The sequence below is a fragment of the Capsella rubella genome, unplaced genomic scaffold, assembly GCF_000375325.1.
Source record: "Capsella rubella cultivar Monte Gargano unplaced genomic scaffold, Caprub1_0 scaffold_6, whole genome shotgun sequence".
Taxonomy (NCBI): Eukaryota; Viridiplantae; Streptophyta; class Magnoliopsida; order Brassicales; family Brassicaceae; genus Capsella; species Capsella rubella.
The window spans coordinates 2,518,036-2,539,743 of NW_006238918.1; the positions used below are offsets into that span (position 1 = coordinate 2,518,036).

The following is a 21,708-nucleotide window of genomic DNA, read 5'->3' on the forward strand; positions in this document are numbered from 1 at the left end:
CTATTATTTATAGGAGCTGAATCTATGCCTGGAAACGAATTTGGGGAGAAGATCCACAATTTCTTTGGACAGGAAGGCCTATCCCAAGACCAGCGCCAGCCTCAGGTTGTTGACGGAAGCTGGTCCGGTTTTAGTAATGGTTTAGTCAGCAACCAGAGGCAGATAGACCCATCCCTTATTGCCAATCTGAAGAGTTATAACACGCAACATTCTGGTATGGATTTTTTTTCCTTATGACAAGGAATTCCACAACTTCTACTCATTCATAACTACATATGTTGTTAGCTTTTAAACATCGCTTTCTTTCTTACTCCAGTTGATCCTCAGAGAAGTCAACCAAATTCACAGCATGGTTTGAATTTTACTCAGCAACCTGTAAGGTCCGAGATCTCTAGAAGTTTGTTGCAAGAACACCAACAACTCGCAAATGGTTACATGCATGGGAATCTTGGGTTGCCGACAATGCCAAATGGGGCACATTTTTTGGGAATGGACGTAGAATCTAGTAGGGATAGGTTATCAGCGAGGGGCTTTACCCCAGAACTCCGTAAAAGTCCTATGAGGTTTGAGATGGAAGAATCTCCGGTTAATTATGAGTTCTTTGGTGGTCAACAGCAATTAAGCACACAGCTCCCTGGCATGCTCCATCCCTTGCCAAGGCAGCAGATGACATTCAATGATATGCAACTACTAAAGCAGCAAGTTATGGCTAAGCAAATGCATGAATATCAAATACAACAACATCTTCAAAAGCAACAGCTAGAGGCCGGGCAGCTCAATTCTCTGAATTTAAATGCAGTCAACAGAAGTCGCTCAAGTGATAATCATTCTCATCCGTTGATTAATGGCATTCCTCTTCAGGATGCGTCTGGTAATTGTTGGCAGCCTGGTACTATGACAGGAAATACAAACTGGATGCATCGCGGCATCTCGCCAGCTGTTCAAGGTTCATCCAGTACGGTCATGATTAACCATGAGCACGGCCAGGCGCAACAATTTGAACCTTCCTTGTATGGTATGCCCGTTACTGGGACAAATGCACCTCAGAATGCCCTTTCTTCCGTTCAGATGAACAAGTTAGCTGCGCAGCATGGTTCTGCAAACAGGAGTTCCTCTCTCACCAATCAGCCAACTTCATTTCTGAATCAAGGTGATGTACGGGACAGTCATATGCTCCCTAAATCCACATACCAGGATAGAGTATTATTCTCCCATACATCAGTTCCAGATTCAAATAATAGGTCCGATTTCGAAAATTTCCAGCAAGATGATTCCCGCGAGAGGAGTATTTCAGTGCAGGAGGAAATTGGTCAGATGGAGGGTTCTGGAACATTAGAAAATTCATCTATGAAAGTGCCTGAAAATAATGCATTGCAGAAGTCTTCAACATTAGATCCCACTGAAGAAAAGTTTCTGTTTGGTTCGGATGACAATTTGTGGGAGGCATTTGGAAACAGCACTGATATGAGCTTGACAGGAAATCTTATCTCCAGTAGTTCTGACCTTTTTGACGCATGCCCGTCCTTGCAAAGTGGGAGTTGGAGTGCTCTTATGCAATCTGCTGTAGCAGAAACATCCAGTGATGACGCAGGAGTACATGGATGGACTAACAACAATACTGGCACACATACGAATTCTCATACTGGCAGTAGAGCCCAGGATTTGCCTGCAAAGGCTTCAAACGTACCAAGTGAGAGACTCCAGAGTGATTCCACTCGGGCAGCTGTTGAACATTTGCCTGGGAAGGGAAATAAATTTTCAGATCATGGCCTATTGGAGAAGCCAATGGCTCAACTTAGTCACATGACTGGAAATATATTTAATTCTTCTAGTTCTGGTACTGATGAACAGAATAATCCTTGTTCTATTCAAAATAATGAGAACATTGAAGATAGATTTGGTATCTGGAAGGCTACGTCTAATCAAAATATAGCTGCTCAGCTTGAACTTAAGTATCACTCCACACAAAATCCACAACCTCAAAAGGAAAGCTTCGGACTCAGCATTGCCGGGGCAGGAAACAGTTCTAATGCTTTGAGGGATGTTCAGGGAAATACCCCTCAACTGAAATCTAGAGACGGCAGTCAGATTCTTGAGCCATATACGAGTAATAATAGTGGATCGAATGAAAAGGTGAATGCCCGTGATTTTTCTCTGTTACCTAGTGGAAGAGACGCACAATCTGGCCACGTTGGTAGTAGGCCGTCAAGAAGTCATAAATTTCAGTTTCATCCCATGGGTAATATTGATGTCACTAATGAGTCTTGTCATGAAAAGATTTCTCATCTGTCACCGACATTGGAGCAGGGTTCTGTAGGAAACCAAGGGTATTTTGGGCAGTCCAAGTCTTTTGGTCAGCCGGCTATGAACATGCAAATAGACAGGGTAAATTTTATCAGTTGGTTTTAATCATGCTATATTTGAGAAATTTGAATTCTTTCTGAACATTCTTTTGGTTTCTTTATGGTAGGGACATGTTTCACAAAACAAGTTGAATTGCACAGATGAGGCTTTTAATGGCAGGGGATCAGATAATTCACCTAGTACATCTGCTTCAGCCGACAGAAGTGTTGATAGGTATAATCAAGTGAAGAGTACTTTGTCAAGGTACTTGTTCTTTTGGTTGAAAAGGTTTAAAACAAAATTATGTTTGCTTACACTATTCTCTTTGAACGCATTTTTGAAGTTATATAGCTAGTATGACTTCATTTTTTAGATGGTTTGTCAAGTAACTGACAGAGTTACCTAGTTATGTCACCTTAAACTCTCATATTCGCGTAACTTTTCGTCGAGGTGTAATCTCCGACCCTGATCATTAAGTAGCTCTTATTCCCTAATTGTTTGCAATCCGTGCTTTGCAATTGCCTTTCTTAACTTTTTTTTCCTGTGCAGGCACACTATGCTTGAGCTTCTTCACAAGGTGGAACAGTCACCAGAGAATTCATCGGAAACAAATGTTATTGGTATTTCAGAAGCAAATACCTCCGCAGACTATAGTGGTCAGTTCCGGCATAATCAGTCTTCTGCTTCCCAGGGGTTTAATCTACAGCTGGCACCTCCATCTCAATTAGCTCTCTCACCTGATAACGTACAGTTTTCTCGGAATTCTTTCCAGCCATTGAATTCGTTACATAATGGCCCTGAAAAAGGAGGAACAAGTCAATCACGGTTTGCTCCATGGGGGTCTAATCAATCTTTTCCTCAGCAATCCACTCATCAGGGACCATTTCCTGGAATCCTAGGAGGATCCAACATAACCTCTGGTTTCCCTTATTCCAGAGGGTACAACCAAAATCAACAGATGCCTGTTGCTACTCGACAATCAGCTGCTAATCAAATAGTCAATTCATCATCTGAGTTTTCTACCCCTCAAGTTAAAGAAAGAGATGAGAGTAGTGACTTTGATCAACGTGGACCTTCAGCACAAATACCTTCCCTGATGAATCCTACAACCCACAACATAAAAGGAGGTTTAGCCGAAGGATTTCCTATGCTGTCTGCTTCTCAGCCTGCGGTTGTATCCAGTTCGCCTCAACAAAGTTCCTTTTCTGGTATTATGTCTAACTCACCAGCTGGTATTTCAGCTCTGCAACATCGGTTTTGGAACCAGCCATCTAAGCCTCAGTCAGATATTTTGCGGCCGCATCCATTGCCCAGCAACAACATTGCAGTTAGCTTCTCAAGACAGGAGAAGACTAATCAATTATCCTCCCAAAATGGAGGAGACGTGTCATTAAGTGGGAGAGACATGGTGAATATGCATGAGTTACATAGTGAAGATACGGGTGCAAAACAAACATCTGATGTTGATCCGACGTTCTTCAGTATAGTGCAGGCCAATCATCAATCCTTTGACCACTCTCTTCCTTCAAACAACCTTCCAAAGGTAAGCTTATGTCACGATGAACAAATGGGTGGAAGTGGGGAGGGCGATGCACCCAAGATGACTATGAAGAGAGTTGAGAATAGTGCTGTTGATTCTCAAAAGGTAGCTCCCAAAGGGGAACAACAATCACCTTCAAGGTCTGATGGTTTAGTTAGAGATGGGTATAATCACATAACGAACCACACTCCCCATCTTGGCCAAACTCTTTCGCAGAATTCCTCCACTAAGAACTATGCAGCCTCGGCTGGAGCAGATCATCCACAAATCAGTCCTCAGATGGCTCCATCCTGGTATAGTCAATATGGTACTTTCAAGAATGGACTGGTGCAACCCGTGAATGATAAAGGGAGATTAAATCCCTTAAAGATCGGAGAACAATTTTCTAATGTTGGGAGCTTGGTTGATGGTACACATTCTATTCAATCATCAAAGCAATTTAATATGCAGCAAATGTCAGGCTCCGCACCAGGAGTAAAGGGTCCCTCATCTGCTGAATCATTGCTTCATGATGCTACTGACATGCATTTAAATGTTGATAAACCAAAAAAGCGCAAAACTGCCACATCAGAATTTTTATCCTGGAATAAAGAAGTAATGCAGGATCCCCAGAGGCTTAAGACACTCAGGTGAGTGGCTTAATGAGGACTGATATTCCTAATTCTTTTTCATATCCATTGCCGTATTTAGCTTTATATGTATATATTCTTTACAGTGAGAACGAGATTAACTGGGCCAGAGCAACTTATCGATTGGCTGAAAAAGTGAGTTTCCTCATTACATGTTTTACGCTGCTCTTTGTACAAAGTTGTTGACTAGTTGCTTATGTTCTCCCAGGTGGAATTTGAGACTTTACTTGAGGATAGCTCACCAATCAGATCAAAGAGAAGACTTATATATTCAACACAACTCATGCAACAACTATTTAGCCCGCCTCCAGCTAGGGTGATATCTTTGGTTGCTAGCTCAGCTTATGAGTTTGTTGCATATACTGCTGCAAGAGCTGCGTTGGGAGATGCATGTAGCTCCAGTAGTACTAACACGAGTGAGCGCTTTTCGCCTCCGAACGATTCAAATCTGTAAGGATATTTTCTTTTTGTTCTTGAAATGCTGGAGATTTTCCAAAGCTTGATGAGGAGTATTGAAATGAACCAATCCACTCTTATGTAGGTTGTCTGCGAGAAAAACTGAAAAAATCAGTGACCAGTACATCTCCAAAGCAGCTGAAGATTTCATTAGTAGAACGCGGAAACTAGAGACTGGGTTTGCAGGGTAAAAACCATAGATCTCTCTTGTAAATTAATTCCAGTTTGAACTGAGTACTCAATTTGGCTGGCTTGGTCTCATGGAGATTTGGTCTTCTTGCAGGCTAGAAAATGGTACTACAATTCCAGACTTGAGAGTTGAAGTCCAGGACCTAGAGAAGTTTGCAGTGATCAATCGTTTTGCGAAGTTTCACCCACCAGCCTCATCTGTTGACCGGACCATGAATTCGCTTAGGTTACACCCTCAAAGATATGTTACCATAGCTCCATTGCCTCAGAATATTCCAGACAGGGTACAATGTCTATCTGTCTAACTATTGATGGATCCATAAATTTACTTTTTGGCCAATCTTCCCTTTTCATTGCTTTTATATATCTCGCCCCAAAATCTTTCTATTGTTTGGGTGGGTACGAGTTAGTTGGTCAGAATCCCGAGAACAGTGAAGGCCTCCATTGCTAAAACCTCAGAGATTTTCTACGAAATATGTAGCATTACTGTATGCATAATCACAAATATTGTAAGTCAAATCCCTTTCTATACTTTAGTAAAGAAACATCGCTCAGTAAAGTACCCGGACTAGGTAATAACACATATGCTTTCCAGTAAACACAATATAGCAAAATTGTTGAAAGTTTGACACAGCTAAGATTCTAAAGACCTCTCTCTTAAGTCATTGAGTACTTTGTCGAATCATTTATGCTTTAAAGTCACTGAAACTTAACTAGAAGCTGGAACAGCTTTGGGTTTAGAAGGCAACTCTAATTTCTTCCCCTACCAAAGCAAATATCTCATCCACCCTGTAACAAATATGCAACAATGGTTCATCAGAAATTACTATGTGCTCAGAAGAGTAGAATTCGGGAATGACAATGGAGAAGCTGTTAATACTTTACCTATGAGTCTCAATGTTTACCTCTGCAAGCCAAGTTGTCAAGTAAATCTGTAGAGTGAGAAGAAGTATTAAAAATTTACGATATGATTTTAGCAGAAAGCATTTTCTTGAGTCAAATCAAATCTCACACACCTGCAAAATTTCTGCAGTTGGCTGGTTGGTATGTGATAAAGAAGGAATACAAATATTATTTTCTTTTACTCTGGGGAGAACTGGTTCAGATACTTCCATGGAATATAAAGAACATTTGGTGAGATGATCAACTTCTCCATGGTAAAGCTCATCTGACCAACAGTTGTTGCCGGGTTGGGGAACTTGGGAGCTTAAAGAGATCAGTTCCATTATGAGCAATCTCTGTTAATATGCAGAAACATATCAGAAGCTAATCTAGAGCCTAAGATATATATATATATATACGGAAAGAGTTAGGAAGATTATACCTTTAGCAATATTTCGCGTTTAAACATCTCCACAAGCTCCTCAGACATCTTCTCTGTGATCATATCAACATTGCAAGTACCAAACTTTAGAGAAAGCAACATAAACGGAGAAAATTAAACAGCTATTGAACTATCGTTTCTGGATCTTACCAAATGCAGAGATATTCCAAAAATTAAACACAGGAACGCTACCACAATCTCCAGCATCATTTGAGTCTTCCTTAGAGGTAGAGAACTGTATAAGTGACCCGCTATTCAGCTTCGTATAACATCTCAGAGATGTGCTTGCAATCACCATCTCAACAACAACAGCTACCTGTATTTTTCTAATAAGATTCCAAATTACAGAAGGATAAATTTCCCAGATTTACAAGATTCAGAAGTATGTGCCACACTCACCATTTCCTTATACGACGATAGAAGCTTGATTCGATAGGAACTCTGGACATAGAAAGATCAATACGTGAACTAGAAAAACACAGAGAAACTGGTCAAAAATAATTCTGAAATGAAAATATTCACCTGTTGCTCAAACAGCTTCTTCAAAGCTTTCTTCTTAATATCAAACATGTCACTCAACACGCCAAGCTCCATCATTGGCATATACCTATAACCAGTAAGTAGGAACGAATCTAACTGTTCAAATCACTAGGAACATCAAAGTGAAACGAAAAAATATTGATTTGGCTGAGTAATTTGCACATAAGAGTTTGGAAAGTTCCACACTTTTGTGACAGATACGAATTGACGAGCGAAGAGGCGTGAGCTCTTCCGGCAGAACAAGCGGCGATCCACTGTTGGCGACAATTCGAAAGTATTGACCACTGGTTCCTAAGATTACGCTGAGCAGCTGGTCTCCATAGCCTCATCGACGATGATGAACTCGCCGGAGATAGAGATGAAGAAGCCAGCGATCGCGAAGAAGACGCCGGAGATGGAGAAGTAGGCGGTGGAAACAGAGAGAAACTCATTATATTAGCTTATGGATTACTCCTAAACTCTATAACTTCGCCGGGAGTTGAACGGCGTAAAGACGCCGGCGATTAAAAAATTTTCACTTTCCCTCCCTACTTTATTAGGGCTTATGAAAAAATACGCAAAGGTTATAATTGTAATTTTCGCAAAGCTTTTTAACTTGGATTATTTTAACGAAATTCTAACCGTGATTAAATTTTGGCTATTTAATTGTTTGGAATCTCTGAGAGAAATTAGCAAATTACAGTAGATCAGATTTACCATCGGAGCTCTAGAGAGAGAGAGAGAGAGAGAGGATGTCTCACAGTCACGGGAACTCTTGGTCGGCCAACGATCCACGGCAGCCTTCGGCGGCGAAACCTTACACTCCAAAGCCTGTTGCGCCGGAGGATCTTCCCGTTGACTACTCCGGATTCATCGCCGTTATCCTCGGCGTCTCCGGCGTTATGTTCAGGGTAAAATTTCGTCAAATCTTCTTCTGATCTTTGCTCTCTGTTAAGTAAAATATCGTAGAATCGGTTCCCTCCGGTTGTTCATGCTTATGTATATTTGGTTATTTAGATCGTTTCGGATTTGACTGGTTAGCTCTCCGATTTGAGTGTTGATTTTGGTTTAGCTTAGTTTCCCAAATGGGCAGATTCAAAACTGTGATTGTATCATATCATAGATTTTATAGACTAGAGATAAATACGAGCTTGTTGAAATTTGAGCTCGTGGGAGAGACAGCCACAGTGGAAGTGGATTAGAGATCAACTGTGGATTTGGTTCTTCAAGTCTAATAGGGATTGTTTTTCCATCCTCAATTTTTGATATATTTGTGTCTTCAGTACAAGATATGCTCGTGGCTTGCAATTATATTCTGTGCACAATCTCTGGCCAACATGAGGAACTTGGAGAACGATTTGAAGCAGATCTCCATGGCTATGATGTATGTTCCATCTCACTCTTTCTTTTCATTAAGTTTGAGAACCTAATGCATATGAAAATGAAGTCAAGCATTGCAAATACCACTTGCTGTTAAAATCCCACTTGAGTTCGAAGATGGACCAGCAATCTTTTGTCCAAAATATAAATGAATTGATAGATGATGACATGCTTCGTAATTTTAGCTCTTCTTAGGCACACAATGACTAGTCCTAGAGATTGTTTATATTCATAATTTTGTTGATACTGAACTCACTTTTTCTTGTATTTAAACAGGTTTGCAATCATGGGATTGGTCACTAACTACTTAGGGCCAAATAGACCCGCCACCAAGAAATAATCCTCAAGTGTAAGAGGGTAACGAAGTACTCTGCTTTTTGATGACGTCGTTTATCGAACTTGTTTGGTTCTTGTTTCCACACCAGAGATTGCGCAATGGAGCTAGTGTTTTATTTTTGTGTTCAACTCTCTAATCTTTTTAGTAACAAATTAGAACCCTGAGCTCTTTGTTCATTTGTGGGGGTTTAAAGATTATAGATCCAGATGCAAAGAATGTGAAAACCAACTTTTCTCTTTTGATCTCCCCTTTTACACTTTTCTCTTTGTTCAACAAATCAATTCACTTCAATCAAATAACCACACTTCGGAAACCAAGCAAACGTGTCACTGTCTTTGGTTTCTCAGTCTCTTGTATGAATATTGTAACTTGTAAGTCATACTTAGCCTTCTCAATATTAACTGGTGTTTTCAACTTCCTTCTCAAATATATAATCACATCCTGCCATTGCTAACTGATGATGCCAACTTCGCTTCAAGAGGTTAGTATTAACACTCTGCATGGTCACCTTCTAAAATTCAGGAGCAGAAGCTCGAAAGCTGTCACTAAGTTCAGCTTTAAATGACTAATTACACAGCAATCAATGACTTGAGAGAAAGAGAGAGCTTTAGAATCTTAGCTGTGTTCAAACAAATTATTGCACTGGAGGTGATGCCTTGTAGGGGTTCTGTTATGGGCAATCTTTCTTTACTAACTATGACTTACAAGTTACAATATTCATGATGATGCAATGATGCATACAGTAATGCTACATGTCTACAACGAAATCTCCGGCCTCCAGACGATGGAGGCCTTCACTGTTCTCAGGAGTCCGACCAACTAACTCGTACTCACCCATAAAATGAAACATTTTGGGGAGCACTTGCCAAAACGTGAATTATATAGATCTTTCTAGTGTTAGAAAGAGAGACATTGTACCCGGTCTGGAATGTGCTGAGGCATTGGAGCTATGGTAGCATATCTTTGTGGGTTTAACCTAACTGAACTCACGGTCCGGTCCACAGATGGGGATGATTGGTGGAAACTTGCAAAGCGATTGATCACTGCATACCTCTCTAGATCCTGAACTTCGACTCTCAAGTATGTAATTGTAGCTCCATTCTCTAGTCTGCAGGAAGAACCAGATGCTCATGAGACCAAGGTAGCAAATGAGTACCCATTTAACACTAGAATCAATTACAAGAGACAGCTACGGTTTTTACCCTGCAAATTCAGTCTCTAGTTTCCGTGTTCTACTAATGAAATCTTCAGCTGCTTTGGAGATGTACTGGTCACTGAATTTGAGCTAGCAACTAAAGAGATCATCCTAACAGGAAGGGGGCAAAACAGTTGTTGCATGAGTTGTGTTGTATATATAAGCCTTCTCTTTGATCTAATTGGTGGGCCATCCTCAAGTAAAGTCACAAATTCCACCTGTGAGAACATAAGGGCAACATTATTGGGGGTATCTTAGCCTAATAATGTTGGTCTAAGCCATCAAGTATTCAACAACATTGTACAAAGAGACCACCAGGAAAATATGTAATGAGGAAACTCACTTTTTTCGGTATATCGATTAGTTCCTCTGGCCCAATCAACCTCTGCCTCACTGTAAAAAAATTAAGAAAGTTGATACGGTAGTGGATACAAATTTTTTCACATATACTAATGCTCATAAGCCACACACCCGAGAGTCTTGAGTCTCTGGGGACCTTGCATAATTTCTTTATTCCAAGAGAGAAGTCCTGATGTAGCGATTTTGCGCTTCTTTAGTTTATCAACCCTCAGAAGTTGGTCAGTAGCACCATGAGGCAATGAGGCAGATGAGAGAGTCTCCGCTCCAGGTGTGGTGGACATTTGCTGCATATGAACAACGTAACCAGGATCCGCAGTATCTAGTTGCTTGAATGGGTTGAACATAAATTTAAACCGTGCATCAATCGAATTCCCAACGTTAGAATATAGCTCTCCTATCTTCAAGAGAGTGAATCTCCCTGTATCATTCACAGGTTGCACCAGTCCTTTCTTGAAAGCCTCATATTGACTATACCTGAATGGAGCTACTTGAGGACGGATTTGTTGATGATCTGCTCCAGCCGAGGCTCTATAGAATTCTTGTTGGGGAAACTCTGAGAGACAATTTGGCCAAAATGAAGCATGTAATTCCCTGACTCCTTGTGATTCAATCCATCCATAACTAAACCAACAGATCCTCTTTAGACATTTAAGTAACACTATCTCTTTAGAGAATATCAAACTCTGATACAATTTTTATTGTTTTGTGGAGGATGAGGATTATGAATCTATCATCAGAGCTTAGACGCTTCATGGGGGACGAAGACCACGCTTCGTCTTAATCTCTTATGATATGAAAACTGCATATGAAATTACTAAGAACGTCGACTAACTTGACAGACATTTTCTGGTTCCTTGGCATGCAGATTTGTGTTTTACTCAAATAATGGAAATTAAGGACAGTAATTAAATTCTTAAGCTACACAGTTAACTCATTAAATTTGCACATGTTTAAGTATGTTACCTTTATTCGGACTAAAATAATTGTCCAATTAATTAATTACGTTAAATGAAGTAAAGTTTGAGTATTTCTATTAAGACTTTTTGACAATAAATGGTGTTAATTTCTATGTCGATTGCTGTAAATCAAGAGAAGAGTGTTGAGCTTCTATGCTAAAAAAAAATAAAAAAAAAATAATTGTGTGATGGTTTTTGGTCGGTTAGAGTTAGAAACTTATAAATAACAGTTTCATGAAAAAAAACATATATTAAAAAGAAAAAATATTCAGGTTCTTCTTGATCGAACCCTTTCTCACAAAACTAATAAGAAACCTAAAAAAACTCGAAAACTTGAACCAAACCGAACTAAAAGAAAAATGTATGTTGCGCATGCCCACATGCCTATGATCCCTCGTACACAAATATGGCAAGTAATATTGTTTGGGTTGTTCTCGGACGTTACTTTTGATCCCACCTTTCCCCACAGGCAAAAATGAAAAACAAATAGTGACAGATTGTTATTTACAAATAAAGGACATGCAGTACTAGACATGTCTAATTATGTAGAGACATTTATTTTGTCCATAAATATAATTTCCTTCTCTCTAGTTGTAGTGAATTGTGCTCAACTGTCCATCACTCGTGCCACCTAACCGATTCATTATTATTAAAACTCTTCTTCGTTAATAAAAACACATAAAAAATTGAGTTAATTATTAAGGAAATCAAAATGCGTGACTATAATCCACAAACGTGGCCTTACGCAAACCCTTTTATTACCCCCAAAAATAAAAAAAGCGTGGCCTTGGACCAGCAACACACAAAATCCAAAGGAAAGGATAGTCGTATTTTTATTTAACAAAGAATAGTCAAGTTAATACTGGATTTGTAAAAAATCATCAAAACCTCGATCCCGCTTAGAGAAACAAAAGAACAGTGCGGAAAGACATTAACAACAAGAATTGCCATAATAAGAAAATATTCTGAAAGAAGTGTAACTGACGGACGGAGCTGTCTTCTACGTATACTGACCATGACATATCATCCAACGTTTTGAAACCACATATCTTACCTACCATTCACGAGTATCCTAGCTACCACCGTTATTGAACAAATATATCCACAGTTCTCGATTTCATCCGCTAGTATTCACACTTCATACGCACATTCATATCAACCTTTTTAATATATAAAAAAAATAAACTATATAATTGACGCCGTGAATACATATACATATATATAGTATTTTTAATTTTAACTTTCCATTTTGGTACGTAGCTTGCGAAATTTGCATAACATATAATTTACTAGTTTAGTATGTTTGTTATTTTTAGATGTTCTCGCATGTATTAGTGGCTTCTCCCTAACATGAGATTGTTCTCGTAATTACTTTTATTTTCGACTTACGTTCTTCGAGTCACTCTATAAGAGATATATACTAACCAATCACCTTTCACAAATGTATCGATGATCATATCGAACCAGACCTAAAAATCCCACCTACCATTCAAGCCTCTCCCATTCGTTGCGGCCCTGAATAACCGGAACTATCATTTTTGGTAAATTGTATCTTTGAATTCGTGGTAGGATCCCATATACGTATATTATTATTTGAAACGTCAATTTATTCTCTGGCGAGTCTCTCTCTCTTTACTACTGATCAATAAATGTGTGTTTAAAATTAAATAAATCGAAACCAAATTCTAAAATAACCCCAAACTTTTTATAAAAAAAATTTCCATTTTGGCTAGTCAAATCGTACTAAATGTAAATGTTCGAAATCGGATTAATTAAGCTTAGAAATCAATTTACAATTTTTCAAAAAACATGCATGAATTTGATATATATATATATATATATATATTTGGACAAACCCATAATTTGATATAAGAAAAAAATACATACTACTCTATAGTCTTATATAAAGCTATATATATATATATATGTTATGCCTCATTTTTTCACTTACCATTCAAAACCAACCACACTCTATGACGCCTCTTTTCCTTACTATAGTCCTTGCCACTGTCCTCTTCTGCCTCCTCTTCCTCTTCTCTCTCCGCCGCAACCACCGCCTCCCACCAGGCCCAAATCCATGGCCTATAGTCGGAAACCTCCCTCACATGGGCACCAAGCCCCATCAAACTCTAGCCGCCATGGTAACCACTTACGGACCGATACTCCACCTCCGATTAGGGTTCGTGGACGTCGTGGTCGCCGCCTCTAAATCCGTGGCCGAGCAGTTCTTGAAAACCCACGACGCCAACTTCGCTAGCCGACCACCTAACTCCGGAGCCAAACATATGGCCTACAACTACCAAGATCTTGTCTTTGCGCCCTACGGACAACGATGGAGAATGTTGAGAAAAATCAGTTCTGTTCATCTCTTTTCAGCTAAAGCTCTCGAAGATTTCAAACATATTCGACAGGTAAAACCATAACAATTAAACGTTATTCTCATTTTCTAACGCTATAGCAGCTAGCTTACCTGTAAAAATTTTAATCATGTCGTTTCTATGTTTTGATCTTTCTATATATATATAACTGTGATACTAACTGGTAATTAAGAAAATAATCTGAGAGAAAAATTGAGAATTCCTAATAGTGGAGAGTTCAGAATATACCGACAAAAAATACTTACCAAAATTATATAATTGTATGGACCACATTGTTACTTAAAAGGTAGTGACACACGAGTTTCTGAATTTCGAGACTACTATGTATATGCTATTTCAAAATTATCTGCATTTTTCGCCAAAACATATTGATGAATGATAAGATACGTCAAGATTAATTAGATTATATAGCAAGTTTTCGTAATAGAAATGTTTTTTTTTTTAAAAAAAAAACCGAAATTTTATACAAATTGAGATTTAGTGAAGCTATTGGGTTAATATAGTTTGTAGTAAAATTATAAAGATCCTTAATTACGTTTTATATAATTTTAATTATTCTTCCTTGGAAAGATCTAACTGGGATTAAAGAAAAAAATCAAACTGAAATTTGACAGGAAGAGGTTGGAACGCTCTCGGGGGAGCTAGCACGTGTAGGCACGAAAGCCGTGAATTTAGGGCAGTTGGTGAACATGTGTGTTATCAACTCACTCGGACGAGAAATGATCGGACGGCGACTGTTCGGCCCCGACGCCGATCACAAAGCCGAAGAGTTTCGATCGATGGTGACGGAGATGATGGCTCTTGCCGGAGTCTTTAACATCGGAGATTTCGTGCCGTCACTCGACTGGTTGGATTTACAAGGCGTCGCTGGTAAAATGAAACGGCTCCACAAGAGATTTGACGCTTTTCTATCCTCGATTCTGGAGGAGCACGAGATGAACGGTCAAGATCAAAAGCATACGGATATGCTTAGCACTCTAATCTCGCTTAAAGGAACTGATTTTGACGGTGATGGAGGAAGCTTAACGGATACTGAGATTAAAGCATTGCTCTTGGTTCGTACTACTTCCTATTCGTATTTATATTAAATTTCTTAATATTTATTTATATGATAAGCAAAAACCATATTGATTGTTTTTTTAAAATTATTATTACAGAACATGTTCGCAGCTGGAACTGACACGTCCGCAAGTACGGTTGACTGGGCTATAGCTGAACTTATCCGTCACCCGGATATAATGACCAAAGCCCAAGAAGAACTTGATTCCGTAGTGGGCCGTGACAGGCTCGTTAACGAGTCAGACATTTCTCAGCTTCCTTACCTTCAGGTACGGTTCACTCAAATCGGGAATTTGGAATTAAATTTTGTTTGCTGTCGAGCTATATTTGAATCCGGTTTTGGTTTTAAAATCAGGCGGTTATCAAAGAGAATTTTAGGCTACATCCGCCAACACCACTCTCGTTACCACACATCGCATCAGAGAGCTGTGAGATCAACGGTTACCATATCCCGAAAGGATCCACTCTTTTGACCAACATATGGGCCATAGCCCGTGACCCGGATCAATGGTCCGACCCGTTAGCGTTCAAACCCGAGAGATTTTTACCCGGTGGTGAAAAATCCGGCGTCGATGTGAAAGGAAGCGATTTCGAGCTTATACCGTTTGGAGCCGGGAGAAGAATCTGTGCTGGTTTAAGTTTAGGGTTACGTACGATTCAGATACTAACGGCGACGTTGGTTCACGGATTCGAATGGGAATTGGCCGGAGGAGTTACGCCGGAGAAGCTGAATATGGAAGAGAAGTATGGGCTTACTCTGCAAAGAGCGGTTCCTTTGGTGGTGCATCCTAAGCCAAGGTTGGCTCCGAATGTTTATGGACTAAGATCGGGATAAAAATCTAAGTTTGCTTCTCCGACAAGGCATAGGGCTTAATTTGATCCGGAGTAAGCTTTTATGTAAGAATGTGTAACGCTAAACCAAGTAATCAAATAGTATTGTGAGTTTTTTTTTTCTTTTTCTTTGAACAAAGTATTGTGAGTTCTTAATAATGTTTGTTTTGGGAACAAATTTTAACACTATTTTTTTTTACATTCGAGCAAAATAAAACATATCTTTTAGGTTTTACAGTACCAGATGCAATTAAAAATCTAGATTTTTTGGCCAACAATATCAGAATTTTTTCTATTATTTCATATATAGGTGGAACACCACCACCTGCAAATCTGCATTTCTGCAACACATTCACTTGGCATTTTCCAATAAGTAATATAAATAGTAAAATCTTTGTAGACAATAGAAAATTACTAATAGTAAATTGTGTTCCTCTCTTTTTTTTTTTTCTAAAACTCTACAAATTACATCTTTAATTATGACTTTTTTATTTTCTTTAGTCCATCCCTATATTAGTAAAAGAGAAGTACAAAAAGTGTTTTCGGGTCGGGTCAATTTCAAAAAATTACCCAAAATTTGTAATTGGATCTTATAAAATTGGATATATTAATGGGTTTGGATACATACACCGAATACTTTCCAAATCTAAATTTAGGATTGTATTATTTCCATAATTAATTATAGGATTTACTAATATTTCTCTAACTAATTTAATACAATCTATTTAAAAAATATTATTTTTCTTTCACTTTTATTTGATATTATTTTTAATTTATAATATTATACTATATAATATAAATATTTAATAAAAATTTAACTTTTTTTTTGCATATGTGCAATTTGAATTTTTCAAAACGGATATATAATACTCAACTACACTCGATAAAATATTTTGGACAATAGTTTAAAATCATTATAAGTATGACCAATATTAAAATCATTGTTACATAAGCATATTTAAAATTTCAAATAGTTTCAAAATATTATAAATAAAAAGTTCAAATATATAAAACTTTTAGAATTTAAAGTACTGAAATATTTTTTGAAGACATAAATGTAATTTGGAGACATATTTTTTATTGATAAAATATATTATATAGCAAACTGTGTAAATTTTAGATAATTCAAGGGTAGTTTGTTAAAATCAGAATTATAATGATAAAGCGAGTTACGAATAATGTTTTTTACGAAATAAATTCTGTTACGGGTTGGACTTTCAAAAAATATATTGTAAATATGTAATTTTTACGTATATTCGTACTTTTACTACAAAAATGGTCAAAAGAAATAATTTATCGACAAATATTATTTCGTGTTGTTAAATTTTAACCGTGTTTTTAGTTGTATCAAAACTTAGTATATGATTATTTACTCGCTTTTTCCTTTATTATTTTATTTAAACTTATTATACAAATATATGATTTACCGTAATCGACTGCACTGTAACAAAATTAAAATGTAACATATTCTAATCCGTTAAAAGTTATATATATGTAATTATTTCCCCCGTGCTGTAGCGCGGGTCCGAATCTAGTAATTACTTTAAAATGGATTACAAGCATCAACCTAAACAAAAGATTTGTGATAAATATAAAATTTTCAAAAAGGTGTACTTACAAGTTCGCCCGGTGTGTTCACACAGAGAGCTAGGAAAAGCTGACTCAAGAAGGGCTATAGAAGAAACAAGAGTCACGGAACAAGTAGTCACTCTCAATCTCCAGTACTGCCTCTCTCTCTCTCTCTCTATCACTGTCTATCTTTTCCCTTCGTTACTTTGTGCAACGCCTCTCTTTCTTCTTCTCCTCCAACATTATCACAAGATCTATCTCTCTCTCCCTCTCAACAAGTGTAACAGTGGCATTTGTATACATCGACACCATCCATGGCTGCTCTGGTTCTCTATCTCCTCAGTCTCCTCATGGCTGGCCATTCTAGTAAGAACACTCGCTCTCCTTCCCATGTCTTATCTAGAATGTGTCTATTGATGGGAACGTAGTTTCAGTCAAAGCCTTGACCTTACCATAACTTTCCTCTTCGTATTTTTCTTTTGCTTTGGTAGGTGCCTCATGGTGTGTGTGCAAAACAGGGCTGAGTGACTCTGTGCTACAAAAGACATTAGACTACGCCTGTGGAAATGGAGCTGACTGTAACCCAACTCGCCCAAAAGGGTCTTGCTTCAACCCTGACAATGTTAGGGCTCATTGTAGCTATGCTGTCAATAGCTTCTTTCAAAAGAAAGGTCAAGCTTCTGACTCTTGTAACTTCACTGGTTCTGCCACTCTTACCACCACTGATCCCAGTAAGCTCCTCACAGATCTGATACTCTTGTGATCCTATATATTAAACCAATATTGTTAAGCTTTGGAGTTATAGAACAAAGATTTCAAGGTCTTTTGGTAATTACGCTTAAATGAACTGGTATTAAAGATCGTTAGAGTATACTAGAGATTCAAGTTCAGACGAGATTTAAGATCTTTTTGACATTTTTTCTTTGATGTGTGTGAACTATGTTTTGTCACAGGCTATACAGGATGTGCATTCCCTTCTAGTGCTAGGTACGGCTCTTTGCTTCTACACATTTATTCCATTAATGGCTTTATCTAGAAATTGAAGCAGAGCCAAAGCAAAACGATATAATCTCTACTTGATACTACACGTGTTAATGGTGGATTAACTATATCTGATACTACTACACTTTAATGAATGATTAACTTAACTTCTAATGACTATTTGTGGGAAAAAGAAAAAAGTGGATTAAAAGCTTAATTTGGGTTTAAAGTGCACTTTTATTATTTATTATTTATTACGAAACATTGGATCACATCTTCAACAATTCAATTGCCTCTTTTGGGATTAGAAAGTTTGGAACCTGTGATTAGTGTATTGACTTGCTTCTCTTAGCATTGTTTTCATTCTGCTGCTTTAATCTGTTTTGGTCTATATTTTTCTATAAGAATCCAGACACCTTTTTATTTGTTGGAAATCACACACTAACGATGATTTTTTTTTTATAAACGTACTAACGCGCCAATTGATACAAACTACTATTTCCATCTCTTTAAAAAACTTCAAAACTATACAACTTTTTTACCTTTTCGTAAAAAAGGATTTTGGATTAGGTAATATAGGTTGATTATGAGTGTTATGACTGTGTTCTTTTACAGTGGTTCTAGTGGAAGCAGCAGCGGCAGTACCACAGCGACGCCGCCAGGCAAAAACAGTCCAAAAGGAAGCAGCAGCATCAACACATTTCCCGGTGGGAACAGTCCATACACTGGCACACCAACAACCGGATTATTAGGAGGCAATGTCACTGATGCCACTGGAACCGGTTTAAACCCGGATTACTCAACCGAAAGCTCTGGGTTCACGCTCCATAACTCCTACACCCTTCTCTTCACCGGCTTGTGGTCTGTCTTGATGATGCTCTGAAGAACGAATTGCCATCTTCTTTTTCTCTTCAGTCGGGGAAAAAATGTTATCGTTGTTGTATTAGAGATGATTTTATATTAGATTCCAGATTTCGGTTCGGTTTTTAATTTCCGGTTTAAGAAAACGGTTCTCAATGTTAAACCAAATCTACTATAAATGGTTTTGTACCCATTATTTAATATTTATCTTTCTATAAAGTTAAAGTTATGGTTCGGTTAGGATTCAGTGTTGATTAGATTCCATTTTTGTGCGCCTATGAATAAAGGGTAAAACATCTCAATTTGGTTTGGTTTGGTTTGGTTTTGTGTGGTTATGAAACACTCTGGCCGAGTTAGAGTGTTTCGCTCTGTATAACATAAAATATGAAGGATCGATGATTTGATTAAGAGTCAGATGAAGAAAACCGCTTCTTCGTCTTCTACTTCTACTTCAAGACTACCAACCATCTCTGTTGGGAGATCTTTAAGAGATCAAGAAACTATGGTGAATCCAACCGTAAGATTCTCACACTCGTTTTGATTGAATAACAATTTCAAGAACTGTGTGAATAGAGAGACAAAATATTATGTGGACCCAGAAATTATATATTTAAACAAATCTTGTTCTGTTTTTTTTTAATCGGGCGGTGTTTTGTCTAATGCTTCTTCTTTGGCTTTCTTTAGTTTTCACCGAGTCTTTTGAGTTTTTGTGAAATCTAAAAACAAAAAAGAGTATGTGATCTGAGTTTATTATACAATTAATCTTGATTTATCTTCTGATTACATTTTATTCTTCTGCAATTCAATTGGATTTGTCTTTTCTCTTCAAGAAGATCACTGCCTAGGACATTTCACAACTTTTTGATTGCTTTAGTAAAGAAAACGTGAGAATCAGCGAGAAACATGTATGACTGGTCATATCAAATACTACAAGATTCTGTTTATTGACTCATGTAATTAGGATGCCCTTGTTGTTTTAGGCATGACTATCGTTAAAAGTCAGAGATTTAACTCGATTGTTGTTACATAGGAGCCTTGTCAGGTATGTGGGGATGTTGGCGTTAAGGATTACATCATGACTTGTTACAATTGCAGAACAGTCAGAGAGCATATGTATGCCCCTGTTTCAATTCTTGTCTACTCATGCAGTAATGTATAATACTCTTTTACATGATTATGATTTTTTTTTCAATGGATCTTTCTATTCCGTGTCTCTGCAGCTACTGCGCAAGCATCTGCTTACGATCTGTCCCCAACATGTGGCTATGTCAAGTGTGCAGATCCCCACCCTGCGTTTTACAAGTATCAGATCTTAAAGACAACTTATCTGGTAACGCTGAGGAAGAAAATCCTACACCGGTCCTTCAAAGTAGCACTTCTAATGGACTCATGTTGTTGTCACATTCATGTCCTGATAAAGGTGATATGTAGTTTATGCTTTTTATTTTACTCAAGTGTAATGTGTTTAGGATTATGGATGATCCTATAATGCTTAGTCCTTGAACAGTTGAACTAATCTACATGAGGTGCCTAATTTTTGTTTTTGATAGCTTCTTTGGTATCCAGTGATATATTATCAATCAGGAAACATCGACCACGAGTTTTGGGTTTTCCTTTTCCGAAAAGAAAACGTACGACGCTTCGGCTTGCAGGTGAGAACCACGACTTGTTGTTCTGTTAGTAAATGAGATTGTGCTTATGTGTCTGTTTATAATGTGGTTTCTTTTTGTAGAAGAAGACATTGAAAGAACTAAACGGTTTGATTAAGACAGTTTTCACCTGAGCTTCTTCTTTGCTTAAGTTGCTTAAGTGATTGGATCTGTATCTAAGATTTTCGGGTCTTATTTTCCTTGGATCTCAAGTTACTTACAAGCTAGGTGAGATTGGACTTTACTGACATGTGACTTGCTCACATTGACATTCCTTCTTTCTTACTTTATATCCGGTCTATAAACTCATTGTTTTGATTTCATCATATTTTATATATTTGATGCTGAAAAAATTGTTTGATTTGTGAGCTCTCCTATGATGTGTAGAACATGTGACTTACCAAAATACAATGCTGATTGATTTGCTATGAATTAGAAGATCATTTGATATATGCGCAAATACTTGCACATTTAAACTTAGCGGGTTTTAATATTATTTTTAAATGATAATATCTAATCGGCTTTTAAATTATCACGCGAATTTTAAAAATAACCGTTACAATTTGTTATCATATATTTTGCTATCAACAACACAAAAATATATCAATTTTTGCTATAGAAACAAAGTATATCAGATTTTAAATTTTCTTTTTAACCATTACTTTTCTTTATTAAATTATAAAACTAAACAAAACTTATCTTCACTTAGCAAATTTAAAAATTACATAACTACCTCGTTGACCAAAAAAAAAAAAAATTACATAATTATTGGTGTGTCGAGTTGTTGATAAATTTTAACTTTACCATTTGAGTAAATATGGTGGTACTTTAACTTCATATATGTATATTGTTTGGTTTCATTTTCAAAATATCTTAAACCATCCCATAAAACCTTAATTACATTTATATTTCTTTTGCGCAATTACATTAATTACAAATTTATCATACATAAATGTATATCCATAGTTAGTTATCAACTTATCATTATCTAAGTAAAATGTGTATTTATTTATTTTGCTTTTAAATTGTTTCTTGGTTATTTCAGCGTGAAAGAAAACTATACCGAACCGAATGGAGAATTTATATGGTTTGTATATTTCGAAAGCTAATAAATCGGTAAACCAAATAAACCGATATGAACCGGATGTCTTT

General features: G+C 37.4%; 6 protein-coding genes and 1 pseudogene across 7 annotated transcripts; 5 read left to right on the forward strand and 2 right to left on the reverse strand.

The window, feature by feature from the left end:
* Positions 1–13: 13 nt before the first annotated feature.
* Positions 14–5,546, forward strand: LOC17881708. 2 transcript variants are annotated; one of them, XM_006289215.2, is made up of 8 exons: positions 14–214; positions 317–2,385; positions 2,471–2,607; positions 2,893–4,512; positions 4,599–4,647; positions 4,721–4,962; positions 5,054–5,155; positions 5,252–5,546. In XM_006289215.2, the coding sequence occupies exons 1-8, from the start codon at positions 25–27 to the stop codon at positions 5,460–5,462; spliced, it is 4,620 nt and encodes a 1,539-aa protein (XP_006289277.1). In that variant the 5' UTR covers positions 14–24; the 3' UTR covers positions 5,463–5,546. The 2 variants fall into 2 exon arrangements, with proteins under 2 accessions (XP_006289277.1, XP_023637351.1); XM_023781583.1 differs by having other exon boundaries at positions 2,471–2,577.
* Positions 5,547–5,662: 116 nt separating this feature from the next.
* On the reverse strand, positions 5,663–7,608 carry LOC17882393. Its single transcript, XM_006286609.2, has 8 exons — positions 7,208–7,608; positions 7,004–7,088; positions 6,881–6,922; positions 6,632–6,797; positions 6,482–6,534; positions 6,174–6,395; positions 6,043–6,089; positions 5,663–5,946 (listed from the first exon to the last, which is right to left on the reverse strand). Exons 1-8 carry the CDS (start codon positions 7,450–7,452, stop codon positions 5,895–5,897), a joined length of 912 nt encoding a protein of 303 aa, XP_006286671.1. The 5' UTR covers positions 7,453–7,608; the 3' UTR covers positions 5,663–5,894.
* An 81-nt stretch (positions 7,609–7,689) lies between these two features.
* LOC17882822 (protein Asterix) lies at positions 7,690–8,975 on the forward strand. Its single transcript, XM_006288881.2, has 3 exons — positions 7,690–7,911; positions 8,284–8,384; positions 8,657–8,975. Exons 1-3 carry the CDS (start codon positions 7,753–7,755, stop codon positions 8,718–8,720), a joined length of 324 nt encoding a protein of 107 aa, XP_006288943.1. The 5' UTR covers positions 7,690–7,752; the 3' UTR covers positions 8,721–8,975.
* A 639-nt stretch (positions 8,976–9,614) lies between these two features.
* On the reverse strand, positions 9,615–11,115 carry LOC111830244 (annotated as a pseudogene).
* Positions 11,116–13,170: 2,055 nt separating this feature from the next.
* Positions 13,171–15,695, forward strand: LOC17881114 (flavonoid 3'-monooxygenase). Its single transcript, XM_006287483.2, has 4 exons — positions 13,171–13,639; positions 14,221–14,661; positions 14,764–14,934; positions 15,021–15,695. The coding sequence occupies exons 1-4, from the start codon at positions 13,202–13,204 to the stop codon at positions 15,498–15,500; spliced, it is 1,530 nt and encodes a 509-aa protein (XP_006287545.1). The 5' UTR covers positions 13,171–13,201; the 3' UTR covers positions 15,501–15,695.
* A 1,485-nt stretch (positions 15,696–17,180) lies between these two features.
* Positions 17,181–19,102, forward strand: LOC17883939 (PLASMODESMATA CALLOSE-BINDING PROTEIN 2). Its single transcript, XM_006288638.2, has 4 exons — positions 17,181–17,431; positions 17,557–17,796; positions 18,019–18,052; positions 18,662–19,102. The coding sequence occupies exons 1-4, from the start codon at positions 17,380–17,382 to the stop codon at positions 18,927–18,929; spliced, it is 594 nt and encodes a 197-aa protein (XP_006288700.1). The 5' UTR covers positions 17,181–17,379; the 3' UTR covers positions 18,930–19,102.
* Positions 19,103–19,362: 260 nt separating this feature from the next.
* On the forward strand, positions 19,363–20,847 carry LOC111830202. Its single transcript, XM_023781749.1, has 5 exons — positions 19,363–19,424; positions 19,938–20,020; positions 20,128–20,327; positions 20,458–20,559; positions 20,640–20,847. The coding sequence occupies exons 1-5, from the start codon at positions 19,410–19,412 to the stop codon at positions 20,672–20,674; spliced, it is 435 nt and encodes a 144-aa protein (XP_023637517.1). The 5' UTR covers positions 19,363–19,409; the 3' UTR covers positions 20,675–20,847.
* Positions 20,848–21,708: the final 861 nt, after the last annotated feature.